The following is an 18562-nucleotide window of genomic DNA, read 5'->3' on the forward strand; positions in this document are numbered from 1 at the left end:
TTCCTTCAACAAATATTTGATTCCAGCTATGTGTTGTTAGCTACTATCTTAAGGAACTGTTATGAGTATACCTGTCATTTAAGATGAACACAAAAAGCTGAATCCTTGCACATAATTACTCCTATTTCCTATTCATAAGTAGCTCATGTTATTTAAAGTATTTCTATAGCAGTATATATATATAAGGAGAGATTAATTACCTTCACACCACAAAATGATATGCAAATACTTCAAATTTGTCTTATGGGCAAAAAAAGACTTCCTAAGTAATGTTCAGTCTGCAAAATTGATTACCATCAGGCTAGGCATTCCTTATAAACTCACATTTACAAACAATATTTTTATTGGAATAAATACGTATCCTTATTTTATAGGATAACCTAGTTAGGTTTAACTATTCTCCCTTTGTATGTGTAAGAAGTAGCCACAGAAATACATTGTGAAATATTATAGTCATATATAGAAAAGAACTATGTCCATTTGATTTTATAAATATTGAGAGCCAGGATTGCTGAGACCTACTAAAGATAGTTCTTTAAGGAAATTCAGCAATTAAGCTAAGAGATGTAAGGTGAATATAAGAAAATATTAAAATATTAATAATACTGTAGGATCCCAGAGAATATTTTTTTCAAATACTATGTGTGTGTGTTCTGTGCACACACATATTCCTTTCATATTTGCCACTTAAAAATGTTGATGATGTCTATTATAATCTTTAATTCAAGTAAGTTTTTTTTTTATTTTAAAGGTTTTTTTTTTAATTTTTATTTATTTATGATAGTCACACAGAGAGAGAGAGAGAGAGAGGCAGAGACATAGGCAGAGGGAGAGAGAGAGAGAGAGAGAGAGAGAGGCAGAGACATAGGCAGAGGGAGAAGCAGGCTCCATGCACCGGGAGCCTGACGTGGGATTCGATCCCGGGTCTCCAAGATTGCGCCCCAGGCCAAAGGCAGGCGCTAAACCGCTGCGCCACTCAGGGATCCCTCAAGTAAGTTTTGTAACCAATGAAAACACCCTGGATTTTATGCTTAAAGATGTTGCTAGTTGCTTCTCAACAAAAGATCAGTGGTACATTGTTTTCCTCAACCAGTGCTCCTCAATTTTATTGTTATTTTGCTTTCAGGGGAACTATGAATAGGAAAAGTTAAACTTCATGATTTGGAGAGACAAGCACAGGTTAAATTCTAAACTAGGACTCACAGCCACAGGGTGGTTAGTAGAGTAGGGTCATGGTTTTGAATAGGGACCCTCTATGGGACAGAAATTGATACCAGCAGCTACTATTCAAGAGAGAACTGCACCTAAGAGACCTAAACCTTTCTTTTCAGATGCTTCCTTTTTTCTTAAGAATGCCCTCCAGCTTGTAAAAAGGCAACTAGCCCTCATGCCTCTTCACTTGAATATGATTGTATTTCTATACAGGCATAGTACACATGCTTTTTTAAATTCAATTTTTTTAATCTAGAGGAAGTGTTTTATAACAACTTTCAAGTTTACAATGCCCTCTCTTAAGCTATGCATTCACAAAACAAATAATAGCACAACAATTTAAATAAATAAAGTTGAGGGCAGCCCAGGTGGCTTAGCGGTTTAGCGCTGCCTTCAGCCCAGGGCATGATCTTGGAGACTGGGGATCAAGTCCCATGTCGGGCTCCCTACGTGGAGCCTGCTTCTCCCTCTGCCTGTGCCTTTGCCTCTCAATCTCTCTCTCTCTCTCTCTGTCTCTCATGAATAAATAAATAATATCTTTAAAATAAATAAATAAGTAATAAAGTTGAAGAAGATAGTAAGGAAGGAAGAAATGTATCAGTGAATGTGGAACTTTGTGTCCTTTGGAAAAATATATACTAAACTCCAGAGAGGTTTTTTTGAGGTATGGTGTGCAAAATTTGTAATATAGTCCCCAACTCAAGAAATCAAAAATACAGATCTTATCCCATTTCAAGGTTTCATTATTTTCCACAAACCTCCAGAAGAGACATATTCTGTAGACTCAAATACAAAACATTTAAGAACTAAGATTAAAATAGCACATTTAAGCCTCATTAAGGTGATACTAATTTAAAACACTATGCAATTCACATAATCACTACCTAATTCCTTTATTTAAGAAAAATAGAACTTTAGTTGATTCAGAATTGGTAGGTGGTGGGATTGGGATTTTTAATTCAGAAATATATGTTTTTGAGTAAGAAAATAACTTGATAGCTGCCTATTGATTATTATGGTTTTAGGTATAATAAAATTAAATTATATACTTATGTTTACTTCTCATTTTCCTGTCTTCTTGGAAAAGTCATGCAACAGACTTTTATTTTTATCAAGTGATCTTTTTTATCAAGTCTGTTGGTTAGTGATGCATATATAATCATCACAAAGTTTTTTAGAAAACTTGGGTCTGAAATATGCTATAATTCTTAACTGTATATTTTAATAACAAACAACCTTTATTTAGCACAAGCTCTTTGGGGAATTGCTTTCGAATGAAATTAGATGCAGAGTATTTACATACTAAGACATTTGTTCTAGTACAGAATTATTAGTTAAAACCAAATGCTAGTTTATATGGTATATTATTATCAGTATTTTAGTTCACTATTAAAGATAGAAGCCAAAATTAATTTTTAAATGTTAGCACAAGTATTTTGAAGGAGATCTAAAAACTGAATTGAAGTAACTCAACATATTCTTAATAAATGATTTATTACCAGAACACAACTTTTATTATTGTATGTGAGAGCTCTCAGAGTTTTGACATGTTTTTCCCAATGCTCTGACATGGTTTTATGATTTATAAGTGGAAGAGTGAAGGTATGTTAAAGAGGAAAACACCTTAAGCTATTTATTTGACCAAATTAAGTCTAAAAAGCTAAAGAGTCAATCTAGCATTGGTAATCTTAGGCTGTCTTGAATGTGCTGAAAGTAATCAATTTGTTCAAGTTTTCTAAATGGAATCCTTAATTTGATTAAGAAGAGACTCACCCCTCCCCTCCCCAGGAATATATACAACCCAGTTTTTACTGCTAATGAGTATAATCATTATATATAAAGTTTATGCTACATAAAGTTTAAACTTTATATAACTTAGCCTTTTCCTTATTGGTATTTAATAGTCTGATTACTTTGAATAAACCAATTCCAATTTATAATCAAATTTTTAAAGAATAAATTAATACAAATTGTCATGAGATCAGCTAAAATTTTTTTAAATCAAAATTTTTTAAGAAGAGTATTTTAAAATTCTAATTAGATTTAATTTTTAAAGAAGACTTTCTCACTTTAATCAAAGGTTATTCAATATTTTCTCTACTAGGAAAGGTCAGAAAGGAGAAAGGGGACTCCAAAGTAGAAAGACAGATAATCTAATCAGTGTTGCTGATGAATAAAGAGATAGATACCACCTTTTAAATTTAAGAATGTTGAGGACCTGGGTGGCTCAGTGGTTGAGCGTCTGCCTTTGGCTCAGGTCATGATCCTGGGGTCTTGGGATCGATTCCCATATCTGGCTCCCTGGCCTATGTCTTTGTGTCTCTCATGAATAAATAAACCTTTAAAAAATAAATAAATTTAAGAATGTTAATGACAATTACCAAAAAATATTTTTTAAAAAGATTTTATTTATTTGAGAGAGGGACAAAGAGAATGAATGGGGAGAGAGACAAAGAGAATGAGTGGGGAGAGGGAAAGGGCAAAGCAGACTCTGAGCCTGAAGTGGGGCTCAATCTCAGAATCCCCAAATCATGACCTGTGTGGAAGGCAGATACTTAACTGACTGAGCCACCCAGATGCTCCTCAAAGTAATATTTTTAAATTACAATAGGTTTTGTTTTTCTTTTTTCTTTCTACATATTTTAGCACTCTGTGTTCTAGCATTCCTTGACAAAAGTCTATTAAATAACAGTTTTGTTTCATTTCATTTTGTTTGAATCAAGGATATAAGACCTGGTCATAACTGTAAACAACTGGCCCAAGCAGAATTTTCAAGAAAGATTATTCAGTTTCTTCTTATGCAGCACTTGTAGCTTACTACTGACTATGCTGTCGTGATTTATTCAATAAAAGCTTTTAAGTGCAGTAAATTTTATTTTCACACAGCACCTCAGAAATACTGTTTTTCAGCTGAATTAGAAAGTAAAACACATAGCAACACTTTTGAGATAATATATTACTTAAGTCACATAGGTTAGGAGTAAGAAACCAAAAGCCTGAACTCCCAATAAATGTTAGGCTAGATCCTAAGGGGTACAATTGTGAAGTGACCTTATACTTCATATATTATAAATGTATTTATGAAGAAAAAGCTCAAATGAGATGGTTACAAGAATAGGTGAAGGTAGGAGTCATGCTATTCCCTGAAAGGAAAGCAGAACCAGGGACACTCTGAGTTTTATATCTGTACTGCATCTAATAGGGAAGAAAAGAGGTAGCGAGTCCTGTCCTCAGGCCTGCCATTGTATTAGTCCAATGGGGTCTGTCTACTGGGTAAGATCATGGGAAAAGGGGAAATGAAATTCCAAGGACATTTCCTACTGTGGTAATTAGTTTGGGGTCTACAGACAAGGAACATGATGGGAGATGTTAATTAATATTTTTTGAATGTACAAGACTACTTTTATGCTTCTGTTATTTCTTTAATTTATTCGAGCTCTAATTTGCAGTTTCAGTATTCCATACTTTATAGTGCTGATCATTTTGTATTAAGCTATCTTGAGCCTATCAGAAAACTGATTATTTTTCTCCTATTTTTTTCTTTTTTCATATTATATCATATTATTTAAAACCATGTATAAAGGAAGCAGTTTTTGAGGAGAATTTTTTTTATAGAGTCTAAATTTTTTTTCATAGTCTAAATTATTAGGTCAGTAATATCCCTGGGCCTCTAAAGACAGGTAAGTTCAATGAAAGAGCAAAGTACAACTTTAGGAGGAAATATGGAATAGAGCATCATGAATATACTATTAGCAAAGTTACGAGAATGCATATGGACCATTGACATCTTAATTGTGATAACAAAAAGTCTTTGCTACTTTCTCAAAACTTGGTTCATTCATGAGATGATTACTTATTGTGACTATTTTGACAGACAAATGTACTGACCAGAAGAAACCAAGGAGTTTACATTTTAAGGATTTGCTCTTAAAGTAGATGAGAAATTGCAAAAGTAGCAATTAAATATAATTTATCTCTATCTTTTTAATGCAGGACAGATTAAAAAGCATAGTTCTGATAACATAAGAATGTAAAGTGAAAAAAAATTTCTACATCATCCCACAAAAATTATGGGGTTTTTTTGCTGGGGCAATGGGGAAGAGAATACTTCTCTACTTTTTAGTTCACTGTATCTTAACAACCACTTAATTAATTAATTAATTTACTTAGACCTACACTTCACAGGAGCTCAAAGCAATCTATACACCCTGAAAAGATTAGTAGAGGCTTAATAAAATTTTTTACTTTTGGAATTAGAGATTATTAAAATATAATTCTGTGGCTCATTTGTAAAGTGGAACAATACATTAAAAATAAATTTTTTAAAAGATAAAGAAATTGAAGTTAAAGGAAGTTAAACTCATTTTGCTAAAGCAACAGTGATAAAGTAGCATTATCAATAGTGGGCAGAATTTGTTTTGATAATATGTATTTGCTTAAAGAGACTCAAACTTCCAAAAAAAAATTTTATCTCATCAGAAATTTAAGCCCACCTTTAGTGATTATATATATATATATATATATATATATATATATATAGTGATTTACCTTTGTTTTAGTCAAATCACTTCTAAATGTTTTTCTGCTTAGATTTTTAAAATTTTAAATCTGTCAGAAAATGAGTGTTCTAGAGGTTGTTTTCCTTACATTTGACCTAAATGCTGAACTATAAACCCATGTTGACAGTCCAAATAAACAGTCATTATCCCTAATGACACATTGTCCTTTAATTTTATATTCAAGTGGCCCTTTGTTATGAAGGAGGTTTTGTTATATATTAGAAAGCTTTGTGCTTCAGAGCCAGATATACCTGTGCTATCCTGACTTTGCTGCTTCCAAATTTCATAATGTTTAGGAAATCATTTAGTTTCTCTTAGCTTCAATTTTCCTATCTGTAAATTGGAAATAACCATGCTTATCTCAAATGACAATGAATCGTACTACATGTGAAGATTCGAGTCCATTAAAGACTTTAAATAAGTAGATTTTGCTGCTGTCTTACTATTATTATTTTTGTCTCCATGAGAGATTTTTTATTAATCTCTTGATAGCAAAAAGGAAGGTTTATCATAGGAGTTTTGTAAATTAAAAATGAAATGAAAAAATATCACTTGTAGTTCTTTTTCAAGCTAGAAATAAGTACTTTAACATTTTAGTGTATATGATTTTTTCTTATTTTATGATTAGAAATATGCTTGTTTTAACAAAAAATAATGTTTAAATGTGATTTGAAAAGATACTCTTTCATCCTTAAAAACTTTGATGCATGTTTTTATTTCAAGACATATGATGCTATAATTTTAATAATTTATAAATTCTGTGTCATATTATAATGAAATTATGTTCAGGTCCTGTTTTACCCCCATTTTGGAGTTCTATTGCAGATTTAGGTTTTTTTTTCCAGTTTTTGTTCTTGTTGTCATTGTTGTTAATATTAGAAATTATATGTTATGGTAAATATGCTTCATAACTAAGTCTTTTGTATTATTTATGATTGTTACTTCTTTAGCCTGTTTTTTCTTAATACTTATTCTTTAGAAACAAAATTTAAGTGTAATTTATATATCCTATGGTTATTCACATTTTATTATATGGTACTGTTTTCTTTCCTCTAAATAAAGAATGTATTTTTTCTTTAAGCACAGGTTTATCATTAACTTTTCTTTGAACTGTTTCCATATTCTTGCCATTAATCGATCTTTCTGTGATCTGCAAGCAGTTGGTATATAATAATGCTAGTGCTGCCCACGTGGTAGGGCATTGTGAGAAGTAATTACAGGGCTTTCTGAATTTTTACACAAGGCAGAGAGCAAAGATTATATATAACTTATCTCTGGATTCTCAGTGACTAACCAAATGTCTTGTATGTGTGTAGTTCTCAATAGGAGTCGAAGTAGACTCTTAATCTCTGCACCCCATTACAGACACCTACAAATCTCCATATATTTTCCACCCTGTGCTCCAGCATGAATAACCTGTTTGCTATTTCTTGTATATTGTTCAAGAGCTTTTGCATTATTGTTTTGTAGTTTAGACCTAGGGCAAACAGCCAAACCCAGGTTTGAATTCAGGCTGCACTCTACCAGCTACCTAATTGTGTGATCTTAAACAAAGCATCAGAATTCCCATCTGTAAAACAGTAGTTATTACCGTATATATTGTATTGATAATGTCATAAGACTTAGAAGTCTACCCAATATGAGGTAACCAAATAATGAGAATTTGATAAATGACTATTATTATTATTATTGCAACCAAAGCTAGTCAAATGCTCCAGATGAAGTGTAGTACTATAACTATTAGTGTCTAAATTAACACCTGCTGCATTATTGACTTTATTATGTGTTAACCTGTGTTCCCTCTATAGAAGAACATTGTGAAGATTTCCAAGTATTTACAGACATTTTTAAATTGATTTTTTTTTTTCCTTTGTGAGAGAGAGTGAGAGAGGAGGGATAGAAGGAGAGAGAGAGAGAGAGAATCTTAAGTAGGCTTCAGGGCCAGCACAAAGCTCGATGCAGGACTTGATCTTACAACCCTGAGATCATGACCTGAGCCGAAATTAAGAGATGCTTAACCAGCTGAGCCACCCAGGTGCCACAAGGACATATATTTTTTTAGATAAGTTGCAAGGGAATAAATAAACTTAAAAAAAACCTGAATGATTTAGATATTAGAAAGAATGATAATGTTATGCTCATTTTAAAAATCAGATCAAACAGGTAGGATATTAAATAGTAAGTAAATCCCCAATATATACATATCTTTCAAATTATAATAAGGAAAGATGACTATAATTAATCTATTAATTATTAATCTATACTAGTACTTTACCACCTTAATAAAAACCCAGGTAAATGAAATTTTGTTAGAAACAAATGACTATAAAAATATTTTAGAAATCTGTTATGTTCACGTTAACAAGAAAAAAGAGCAAAATGGTATATACATTTTTATTAGTCAGTAATTGAACTAATTATGGTTGACTTACACATTTGAAATAGCAAATAAGACAAGGCCCATTATAAAAGTGTTCACGTTACTCTTTTCCAAATTTCTGTCTCTTCCACACTTTTGCTTGTGTGATGATATTTCCTACTGATAATACTAAATACATAAATTTGATAATGTTTCTTATTCTTTGCATCTAATGTTTGACATTAGCTGAAGTTCAGATGTACATTTGAAGACTTATACAGAAGATGAATTTTAATGAGTATTCAATATAAAATAATATTTCTAAAGTATTTCTCCTTGCTCTTTGGATATACTGTCAAAACCATATGTTGGAAGAAGGTAGCAGCTTAATCACTGAGTATGTTAATAGGTTCAAATAGATAATGGAGAAGGGGAGTATTAGTGAGGTTAGTACAACAAAACATCTGTGATTTCATATAAATATTTATTATTGGGATGCCTGGGTGGTTCAGCGGTTGAGCATCTGCCTTCAGCTCAGGTCGTGATCCTGCAGTCCCGGGATCGGGTCCCACATAGAGCTTCCTGCATGGAGCCTGCTTCTCCCTCTGCCTATGTCTCTGCCTCTCTCTCTGTGTGTGTCTCATGAATAAATAAAATATTAAAAAATATATATTTATTATTATTTTGTTATAACTGGGAATACAAAAAGAGTTAGTCTTAAAAGTCATTTACAGTTAACATTGCAGAATAAAGGACTGGATTTGCTGATAATACTGTTAAATTCATCAAATTACCCACAGGGTATTCTCACATACATTTATGATGGTATAATAATGACGGTGACAATGAATATTTGAAAAGAAATATTTTACTTCCATAGGGCTGTTGTCAATCTTTAGACACTTTTGGAAATACAAAGGAAATATGTAAATGACAATCCAGTTTATTGAGTACTTTATTACTTTACTATCTAGAATAACTATGTACCAGCAGAGAAATATCTCCTTTCTTAAAATTGTGTTATATTTTCAAGGTTGGTCTTCAAGGAATTCAGAATAGCCATAATTGTGATACAATAAGAGAAGGTGAGTTTTCTATAAAATAAGTATTTGCAGTTGACCTACATGAAAACAGACCTTTGTAGTTGTTATAAGAGCTACCTGACTGCAGAAATAAAGGCTATTCTTTTATGAAAATGTTATAATGCTCACACTCAAATCCTCTGTAATTTTTAAAAATCAGCATTTAATCAGCATACTAATATTATTCCAAATCAAAAATTACTTTTTGCAAAATAATTTGTTACATTTAAAAAATTGTGATCAGTCCTAGTAAACTTGTTTTCAAAGAAACCAAGAAAATCAAGGTCACTTAAATACATATTGCCATAAATACACAAAATACAGAAGAAAACCAAGAATGGGACTGTCAATGAGTCATAAAATTTTGAGTTCACCTTAAAAAGGGAAAATTGATTTAATTATATTGGTTATAAGAGTATAGTGTTTGTACAAAGTCTGTTTAAAAGAAAAAAATGAAGTGTGCCTTAACCGATTATAACAATGATACTTAATAAGATACTTACTTCTGTAAAAATTCTTCATAGCCACATACACTTAGAAGATGGTCTTTAGGGAATAACTGGTCATTTGTACAAAAATGTAGGATTTCTGCAATTAGGTCTTTGACAAGGTAATTAGCTAAAAACAAAGATGAATAATAAAAAGTTAATAAGAGCTTATCATATATTGGCTGAAGAAAAGGTTTTGAGCACAAAATAAGATATATACATTATAGCTCTTGTAACTGTCTAGCTCCATCAAGAGGAATTAAAATGAGATGCATCTCATATATTAGTCTGGTTAAATTTGAAGATACTTTTGAAAAACAATTACATTTTCTTTAATCAGTCTGTCTTCATATTATTGACAGAGCTAGGTATTGTATTCCTCATGTTAAAACCTTAATACATTGTGGCTCTGCATAAAAAGTATTCTAATGTGGGGGCACCTGCAAAGCTCTGTTGGTTAAGGGTCTGACTTCAGCTCAGCTTGTGATCTTGGGTCCTAAGATCAGGCACCCTACATTGGGCTCTGTGCTCAGCGGGAGTCTGCTTCTCTCTCTGCCCTTCCCCTGCTTGTTCTTTCTCTCTTTCTCTCAAATAAGTAAATAAAATCTTTTTTAAAGAAGTATTCTTGTGGTTACTCCTAGAGACTTAGGAAATGCTGTGAATGGTAAGTGGCAAGCCGAGAGTCTAACCTAAACTGTCAGATTCCAAAGCCTGTGCTCTCAATGATTCTAAATCTCCACAGCTTATTGGTCTTCCTTTCCCACATAGGAATCACTCAGTTTCCATTTTTCTCTACCTTCTCTGGAGTTAAAAATGTAATCATACTATAAGGTAAAGTCCTCTGACTTCACATTCCATAATCACCTCACTAAGATCTTAACATACATATGCCATTTAAGAGGCCAGAACCACATTGACTTGTTTCAGTAACATTTGTCTACAAAATATTTTCCCAATTATAAATGACAAGTAGTACAGGGCTCATTTATTACCATAAATGATAACAGTAGAAAATTTTATATATATATATAAATATATATTTTAAAATATATAATAATATATTATTATAATATTATAATATATTATATATTATATTATATATATAAATATACACACACACACACACTCCATGCTTTGGATCTGATCTCACAATCTCAATCAATGAAGCAACTGTAAACAGACAGTACCAATGACCCCTAACCAGTGAGAATTTGAACAGCATACTGCAAACACTCAATTGTATTCATTTGAGTTGTGTTTAGTTTGCAATTATGTGTTTACTTTGCTGTAGCTTCTTTTTTTCCCACACCTTTTTGTTTGGAGAAAAGGGTTTTTGACACAAACTGCCTAACAAAATGTGTGCAATTAATACTCTAGGCCTGCCACAAAAAAGAGGGTGGGGAGAGAATAATGCTGGATTTAAAAATCTGGATTTATGGTAGATCAAGATATTTTCTAAGAAATGGTCAGAGAAACAAATGGTAAAGATCATCATGAAATTAGGGATTGTGGAAATGCTGTGACATGGGAGAGAATATATTAAACACACTGTTGCTTGGGAATAATGATTGAAATGGTATGAGTGAAGCTAGAAGAAAATATTACCAGAGAAAAAATCATGAGTCTAAGAGCTTTGACATTACTAGCATATGATGGCCGAAAGTATCTCCAGAGACACAAGTTCATTTTAATTAATTTGGCTCTCCCATTTCCAGGCTACATCCCCTGTGCTATATGGGGCATGCATGAATTCATTATTTTACTACAATCATCTTTCCATTCTACATGATAGACTCCATAATCCAATTTCTACTATTACTTCTCTTCTGTGCTTCAGTTTAATTATCTCCTACTATTTGTTTTATATTACTCTTTGAATATTTCATTATTAATTCAAATTAAATTAGGCATATCTAAACCTGAAATTATCATCTTACTCCTTGAAGTCAGCCATTAAGTGTCTGTGTAAGTTAAACTTCTCATCCATATTGTATGCCAACAAGTACTATGGATTCTTCTTTTTTTTTTTTTAAGATTTTGTCTATTTATTTGACAGAGAGAGTGCACACGCTCAAGAAGGGGGAGTGGCAGGGAGAGAGAGGAAGAAGCAGGGTCCCCATGGAGCAGGGAGCCTGATGCAGGCCTCGATCCCAGAACCCTGGGATAATGACCTGAGCCAAAGTTCAGATGTTTAACTGACTGAGCCCACGCTCCTCATGGCTTCTTCTTCTTCTTCTTTTTTTTTCCTAGGGTCTAAGTCCATTTATTTTTATTTTTTTTTATAAATTTATTTTTTATTGGTGTTCAATTTGCCAACGTATAGAATAACACCCAGTGCATCAAGTGCCCACCTCAGTGCCCGTTACCCAGTCCCCCCCGCCCACCGAACCTCCCCTTCCTCCACCCCTAGTTCATTTCCCAGAATTAGGAGTCTTTCATGTTCTGTCTCCCTTTCTGATATTCCCACTCATTTTTTTCTCCTTTCCCCTTGATTCCCTTTCACTATTTTTTATATTCCCCAAATGAATGAGACCATATAATGTTTGTCCTTCTCCTATTGACTTATTTCCCATGGCTTCTTTTAAGTAAATTTTATACTTGTACCTTCAATTTGTCAGCTAATAACAATATTTTTCTCCATTTCTTATACTCTTCCACTTTATGCAGTCCTTCTCAATCTGTTGACCATATTGCCTACTATATTGAAGAGGAAAATATCCATTTGAGATTCTTTAATTAACTACCCTGTTCATTAAATCTAGTTTTTTTTGCACATCATCCTTTACTTCTTTACTCATCTTTTAAGATATAAGTATCATTGCTTTTTCCTATATCTTCTTAATCTCTGATTTTTCCTACACTAGGTTCCATCTCCATCAGTTGAATCCCCTCTCCTCTCTTTTATATATTCAATACTCTGCTATAAAAATGTTTTTTTTCTTAAAATTTTTGTTTCTGTTTCATCTTCCAGTAAAATCTCCCTTCATCCATTTCATTCTATTAAGATAGTTTTTTTAACCTTCCTATTACTGCCAAACTTCTGTGAGAAGTAGGTAACTTCTGCAAACCGTTCTCAATCACTCTTTAATCTTTGCAAACTGACTTCTACTTCAGACACTTTTCAAGTCACTAATGGCCTCTACTACAGTTTTAACTATACATCATCTAAACCTGAAAGTAAAGACACCCTGGAGCAACTTTGTACTTGGAAATAAGGACAACAGAAATCATCTTCATTAAGTGATGGCTAAAGATTATGAAACAATTCTTTGCTCAGAATACCTATTTCTGTAGAAGGATTCCATTTCCTCACTCTTAGGGAAACTGTTCTCTTTGGATGAAAATGCCTTATTCTCATCCATTTCCTCTTTATTTATCTAGGTTTCATTATTCCCCTAGTTTCTAGCAATAGCATCTATCTTTTATTGAAGTCATTTTTGATATTCTCTTCATATACACTATTTTATTCTTTTTTTTAAAAAAAGATTTATTTATTTATTCATGAGAGACACACACACAGAGAGAGGCAGAGACACAGGCAGAAGGAGAAGCAGGCTCCATGCAAGGAGCCTGACATGGGACTTGATCCTGAGACTCCGGGACCACGTCCTGGGCCAAAGGCAGGCGCCAAACCGTTGAGCCACCAAGGGATCCGCCCACTATTTTATTCTTTATAGCACATCTGTATTTACCAGTAGAACACTTATATGAAGTGGTGAAAGGATCAGAGTTTTGGCATAAACAGTATTTCAAAGTAAAAACATTTGAAATCTTATCTGAACTTTGTCCCTAAAATATAGCTTCCATTAACCTTTTCTGAGGGAATTTCCTGCAAATTCCAGGAAGAAGACAGATTGCCCATCCACTACCATAAATACACACACACACACACACACACACACAGTTCCTACTTTCTTATTTTTTTTCCTGCTTTCTTATTGAAGCTTCAGCAGACACCCTGCACACACGCATATACAGCTTAAACTGGTATATAAAACTTTGCCTCTGGGTATTCAGCAAGTAACCCCTGCATGCATGTGTAAATAACTTTTCTCCTGTTAATGTCTATTGCCAGCTTAGTCACAGCCACCACTCCCACCCCCTTCAAATATATTTTTTTTTGGGGGGGGGGATAGGAAAAGTTTTCCTCCCAATAGTGGCATTTGCTGCTCTGTGTTTTCATGGATGTGTCCTTTCTCCTTCACTTCTTCCTCCTTCTTTCCCAATACTTCACTCCCTCCTCCTCCTCTTCCCCTTCTTATAAACATTTTTAATATCTTTGAGAGCAGACATCCTCTTTAATACTATACATTTCTAACACTAGACACGATGACCTAATCACTGAAACTTCTCATAAACGTCAAAAATGGCCTCCAACTTGCCACATTCAACAAAAGAACATCCTGAGAGGGAGAGGGAGAGAGAGAGAGAGAGAGAGAGAGAGAGAGAAAGATGTTGGAAATTAAATACTGTAAACTGGAAAAGAGAAGTGATTTCCCTAGTTCACAGTCATTCCCTGGTCTCCAGCAAGTGAGGCCAACATTACACAGATTGTGATTGGCTGATTGGCTGAGGGTTCAACACCAGTGATTTTGGGTGGGCAATCAGAATCCTGTTTTTAGAAATTTGGAATTAGATCTAATAGAAAAATTGAATTTTCTTTAGGTAGCTGGCCAAATATTATTTAAGCTTGAGAGCTTGACTGTCCATGTGTTCTGGAAAACCAAGGGAAATGAGTCAGTAGAAATCAAGGGAAACCTGAGAAGCAGTTAATCTAAAAGATATGAGGTGAGATGCATACAGGAATTTTGGACTGCTTATTCATCTGTGCCTTTAGTACATTCCTGAATCTGCTGAATTCTTACTCTTAAATTCTGTAAGAAATCTCTATATTCTTTAAGAATGTTTCCTTTCTTCTTAAGGCAGCAGGAGTTGGTTTTTGTTAGTTTCAAACCAGATGGTCCTAACTAAATATTCCAACATAACATTGTTATGTTTGTAGCCATCTGCAGTAACTCAGAATCTTGAGTAAGACAGAAAAAAAAGCAAAATAATAATTATATTAATAACAATCGACGAAAAGATGTTTTTGGGTCATTATTTGTCAAACAGTTTATACGTAGAAACTCATTTAGTAGCAATTAATGTTTGAAGAACTATTTTTGTTTTGCAAAATAGTTGACAATATCAGTGAAATATAATATTAAACAACTTTAAATAGATTCTAAAACTTTAGAAAAATAAGAAATCATCTGATGAGTTGATAAAAATCTGATTCTGGTTCTATCCATCTCCAGAGACTGATTCAATAGATCTATCTGCTCATCATGCTTAATTCTTGTATAGTTTGTATAATAGGAATGAAGACTATGTATCGGTGCCTATTTTATGTCATAATTTATTCACATTTGAATGACATAGTTTCTGATGGGTAGCATTGACATTTTCATATATATGTTCATTCATATTTATTCATTCATTCATATGCTTTATCTATAATCTTTTTGAAATATACCTTTTGTTTTTAATATGCTAAAAACTTGTTATACTTGCCATCAACTATTTTATGAAAGGAAAGTAAAGTGTCCTGGGGTGAGCTTTGTGAAGGGAGTTCTTAAAAACAATAGCTAAACAAAAGTTAACAAAAGGTTTCCAGCTGTTTTCCTCTTAACTCCACTTCAGGGCAAAATACTAGTGTTTAATAATGCTTCTTTTAATGTTTTCAGTCTGTGGACTCAAGGCTGTGCAGCCTATACCAGCTTTATGTAGATTTTTATACTTATTTGCAAGATTGCTTACCATTTGGCATAAAATGAAGTAGTTGCGTTGAGTTATCAATACAAATATTTATATTAAACTTAGTATTAGAAAAAAGCTGATAGGGAAATGCTGTAGTAGTGCTCCAGATCTTCCCTGAATTAGAATTAATGTCAGCTGCATGATACATTTCTCTTATTCTGAAAAATACATGGAAAAAAATACTTAGGAGAAAATTATAAGAAAGTAAGGCACAGTTTTGCTATAGATTTAAAATATGAAAACAATCATCTGCTGATTTGTGGTACAGTGCTGTTAGGCCAGATTGGTAAAGATTACAATAACAACTGTAAAGGACCATTCTTTAGATTTCCATAGGAGCATTTCATTTGAAGCAATTAAGAATACATTGTCATTCATTACACGTGAAAATTCACTTTGAACAATGATTACTTCCTTCATTGCTTTTGAAGCCTGAAAACCTCCCTTTGGTTTACCTTAACTTTCTCAAGCTGGAAGTCAGTCATTTTGATGTAAGGATTTTGGTAAATAAATTACCTTGTGTCCAATTGGCAAATACCATTCTTAGCTGTCAACTTTTGGATTTTACACAAATATCTGGATTTTATATAAATAATTTAGCCCAGAAGTCATTTGTACACTGAACAATTCCTTATTGTGCAAATGAGTCAGAGAATTGCAAATAGTTTTTCCTTCGACCCAGAAGCTTTGAGCTTGAATCCTGACTCTTCTATGTAGTAGTTTTATGGTCAGAGGCAAGTTGTTTGACCAGTTTCTTTGGTTTGTACAAATGAGGATATTTATATCTGCTTCAACAGTTTATTGCAAGGATTAAAAGTAAAAAGGCATGTGAAAGACTTTTGTAGAAAGTAAGCATATACTCATGTGATATAATTATTATTATATATTATTATAGCTAAATCCTTGCTGATCCATATTATTGCCCTCGTTAGAATATAACATAAGATTATTTTCAACTTAGTTGATTAAAATGCCTTTGATGATGAATATGAAATCTGGGGTTTTTTTTTTTTTGTTGCTGTTATGTAGACATCTAAATTTTGTAGTGCTATTCTCAGAGAAAGTTATACATTCTGTGTTTAGAATGTATGCTATGCATTCTATGTATTCTACCAATATGAATTACATCCTGGGCATTTATTTTATTTGTGCAGCATTAAAGTAGTGCCAGGCTCAGTGAAGTAGCTTAATCTCCATGTCTGCTCTTAAACTGCACAGAAACATCCCCTCCTTGAGAGGTCTGACAAATGAAAAAATTCAGGGCTAGAATGCATCAGAATCACCTTTTCTGAGTTCCATCCTCATACTTGATGATTCCATAAATCTCACTTAAATCGTCACATAAATGTAAGGAATCTTCACATTTTCCTTACTAACATTAGTTTCCCAAGTAAGTCATTACAGCTGCTGCTCCAGCACTAGTTTGAGAACCCATTGTTCAGGTTAAAGAGATAGGCCACTTTCCTTTGTTATACCTATGATAAAGGCCTAGACTCCATTGCTGATTGAGGAGCTTTATGATTTAGCAGTCACCATATGATAGGATGCTACTTCATGCATACATGAATTAAACTTCTGCTGTTTGGGGTAAATTTAAAATGCAAATTAATGACTTATTTTCTCCTAAATTTTGCTAAGTATCTATTATGGCCAAAAATTTTCATATGCTCTGCAATCGTATTTTTTTACAAAAATATGAAACATTCTTTGAAAGATGTGACTTAAAAATATGTCACAACAAGAAACCAAATCCAACAAATTAGCCTCTAAAAGGTGTATGACAGGAATATCAATAACTTTTTAAGGTATGGTTATTTAAATATTAGACAAAAAAAAACAGATGAAATTGGATACATAAATCCATCCTATTGTGACTCTCTTATGAAACTTGGCTTTCAAACTCAATTTGGTCTTCTCTTGAGTTATTAAGAGCCTTGGGTGCCTAGAACAGAGTAGATCCTCAGAAATAGTTGTTGAATGAATAGTGTGTTTGTGTACAAAATAATTATGCATCTATAAATTTAATCATTTTATATATATATATATATATATATATATATATCAGAAAATATTATTGAAAACCAAGATAAGTGTGTGTGAATATAACCTATATCTTCCTTTCACTACTATAAAGTTTGTTATTGTTTGGTTGTCTGTTTTAGTTCTCATGGTTTTTTGAAAGGAACCATTGAGAGAAATTACATTTAAGAATTCAGAAAATGCACTATGAGTTACTGAAAAACCATCACATAAAATATTTTATGTCACTATTGCATCCACAAGATTTCAGCTAAGAATATTATGTTTAAAAAAAGAAGTGATGGGAAGGACTAGTAATAAGGGTTTTGTCAATGGATTTATACTGTGTAATATCTTATGATATTAAGAGAGCTATTTTTCATGCTCAGAGGGTAGAAATGATCACATCTTAGATTTAAAGTGTCAGTTCCTTGTCAGTTTGTGACAGTGAGTAGTTTATTCTTAAAAGAATCAATATTGATATCTTTAAAAATCCTAATTTAGGAATCCAAAGAGTCATTTAAATTTTTTTCTGTGAACAAGAGTGAGACATTAATTAAATATTAAATATATTCATGGATTTGAGCTACTCATTTTGTTTTGTTCCTCTGTGTGCCTTTTAATTCTTCCAATGCGGTTACAAGTTTTTTAGGGCAGAGACCTTGCTTTTTTTGTTTGTTCCTTTTGAGTATCTCTCACACATGAGCTAGTTATTAGGCATTCAAATAGCCTTTAAATTAATGACTAAATAAATGATTCCTGTTTTTAATAACAAATGATCATTTAGTAGTAAACTGCTATAGCTGATAAATAAGTTATAGTTCATTTATATGTATATTATTTTAAAAACAGTTATAAGTAGATAAAAATCAAGAGAATGAAATATAAATGAACTAATTTTTCAAAACTTTCAAGAACCTTAGCAATAGAAGAAATTGTGTTATATAAATTTTAACTGTGAATGAGAAATTGGTCTTTAAAAAAGGCATCTATAATTATAAGTTCATTTAAAACGAGCAGAAAGGGCATCAGTGTTTTTGTAGT

General features: G+C 32.6%; 1 protein-coding gene across 8 annotated transcripts in view; it reads right to left on the reverse strand.

The window, feature by feature from the left end:
- Positions 1 to 18562, reverse strand: part of PIK3C2G (phosphatidylinositol-4-phosphate 3-kinase catalytic subunit type 2 gamma) — a 368003-nt gene that overhangs the window by 314629 nt on the left and 34812 nt on the right. For all 8 annotated transcript variants that reach the window (XR_012017650.1, XR_012017649.1, XM_072798827.1 and 5 more), the window contains 2 exons: positions 15500 to 15657; positions 9716 to 9830 (listed from right to left, as the gene is read on the reverse strand). Coding sequence is in view for 6 of the 8 variants with exons in the window: in XM_072798827.1 (XP_072654928.1) it covers positions 9716 to 9830; positions 15500 to 15657 (273 nt within the window). In the remaining 2 variants the exon portion in view is untranslated. The remainder of the gene's footprint in view (positions 1 to 9715; positions 9831 to 15499; positions 15658 to 18562) is intronic.

The sequence above is a fragment of the Canis lupus genome, chromosome 25 (genome assembly GCF_048164855.1).
Source record: "Canis lupus baileyi chromosome 25, mCanLup2.hap1, whole genome shotgun sequence".
NCBI classification, from domain to species: Eukaryota; Metazoa; Chordata; class Mammalia; order Carnivora; family Canidae; genus Canis; species Canis lupus.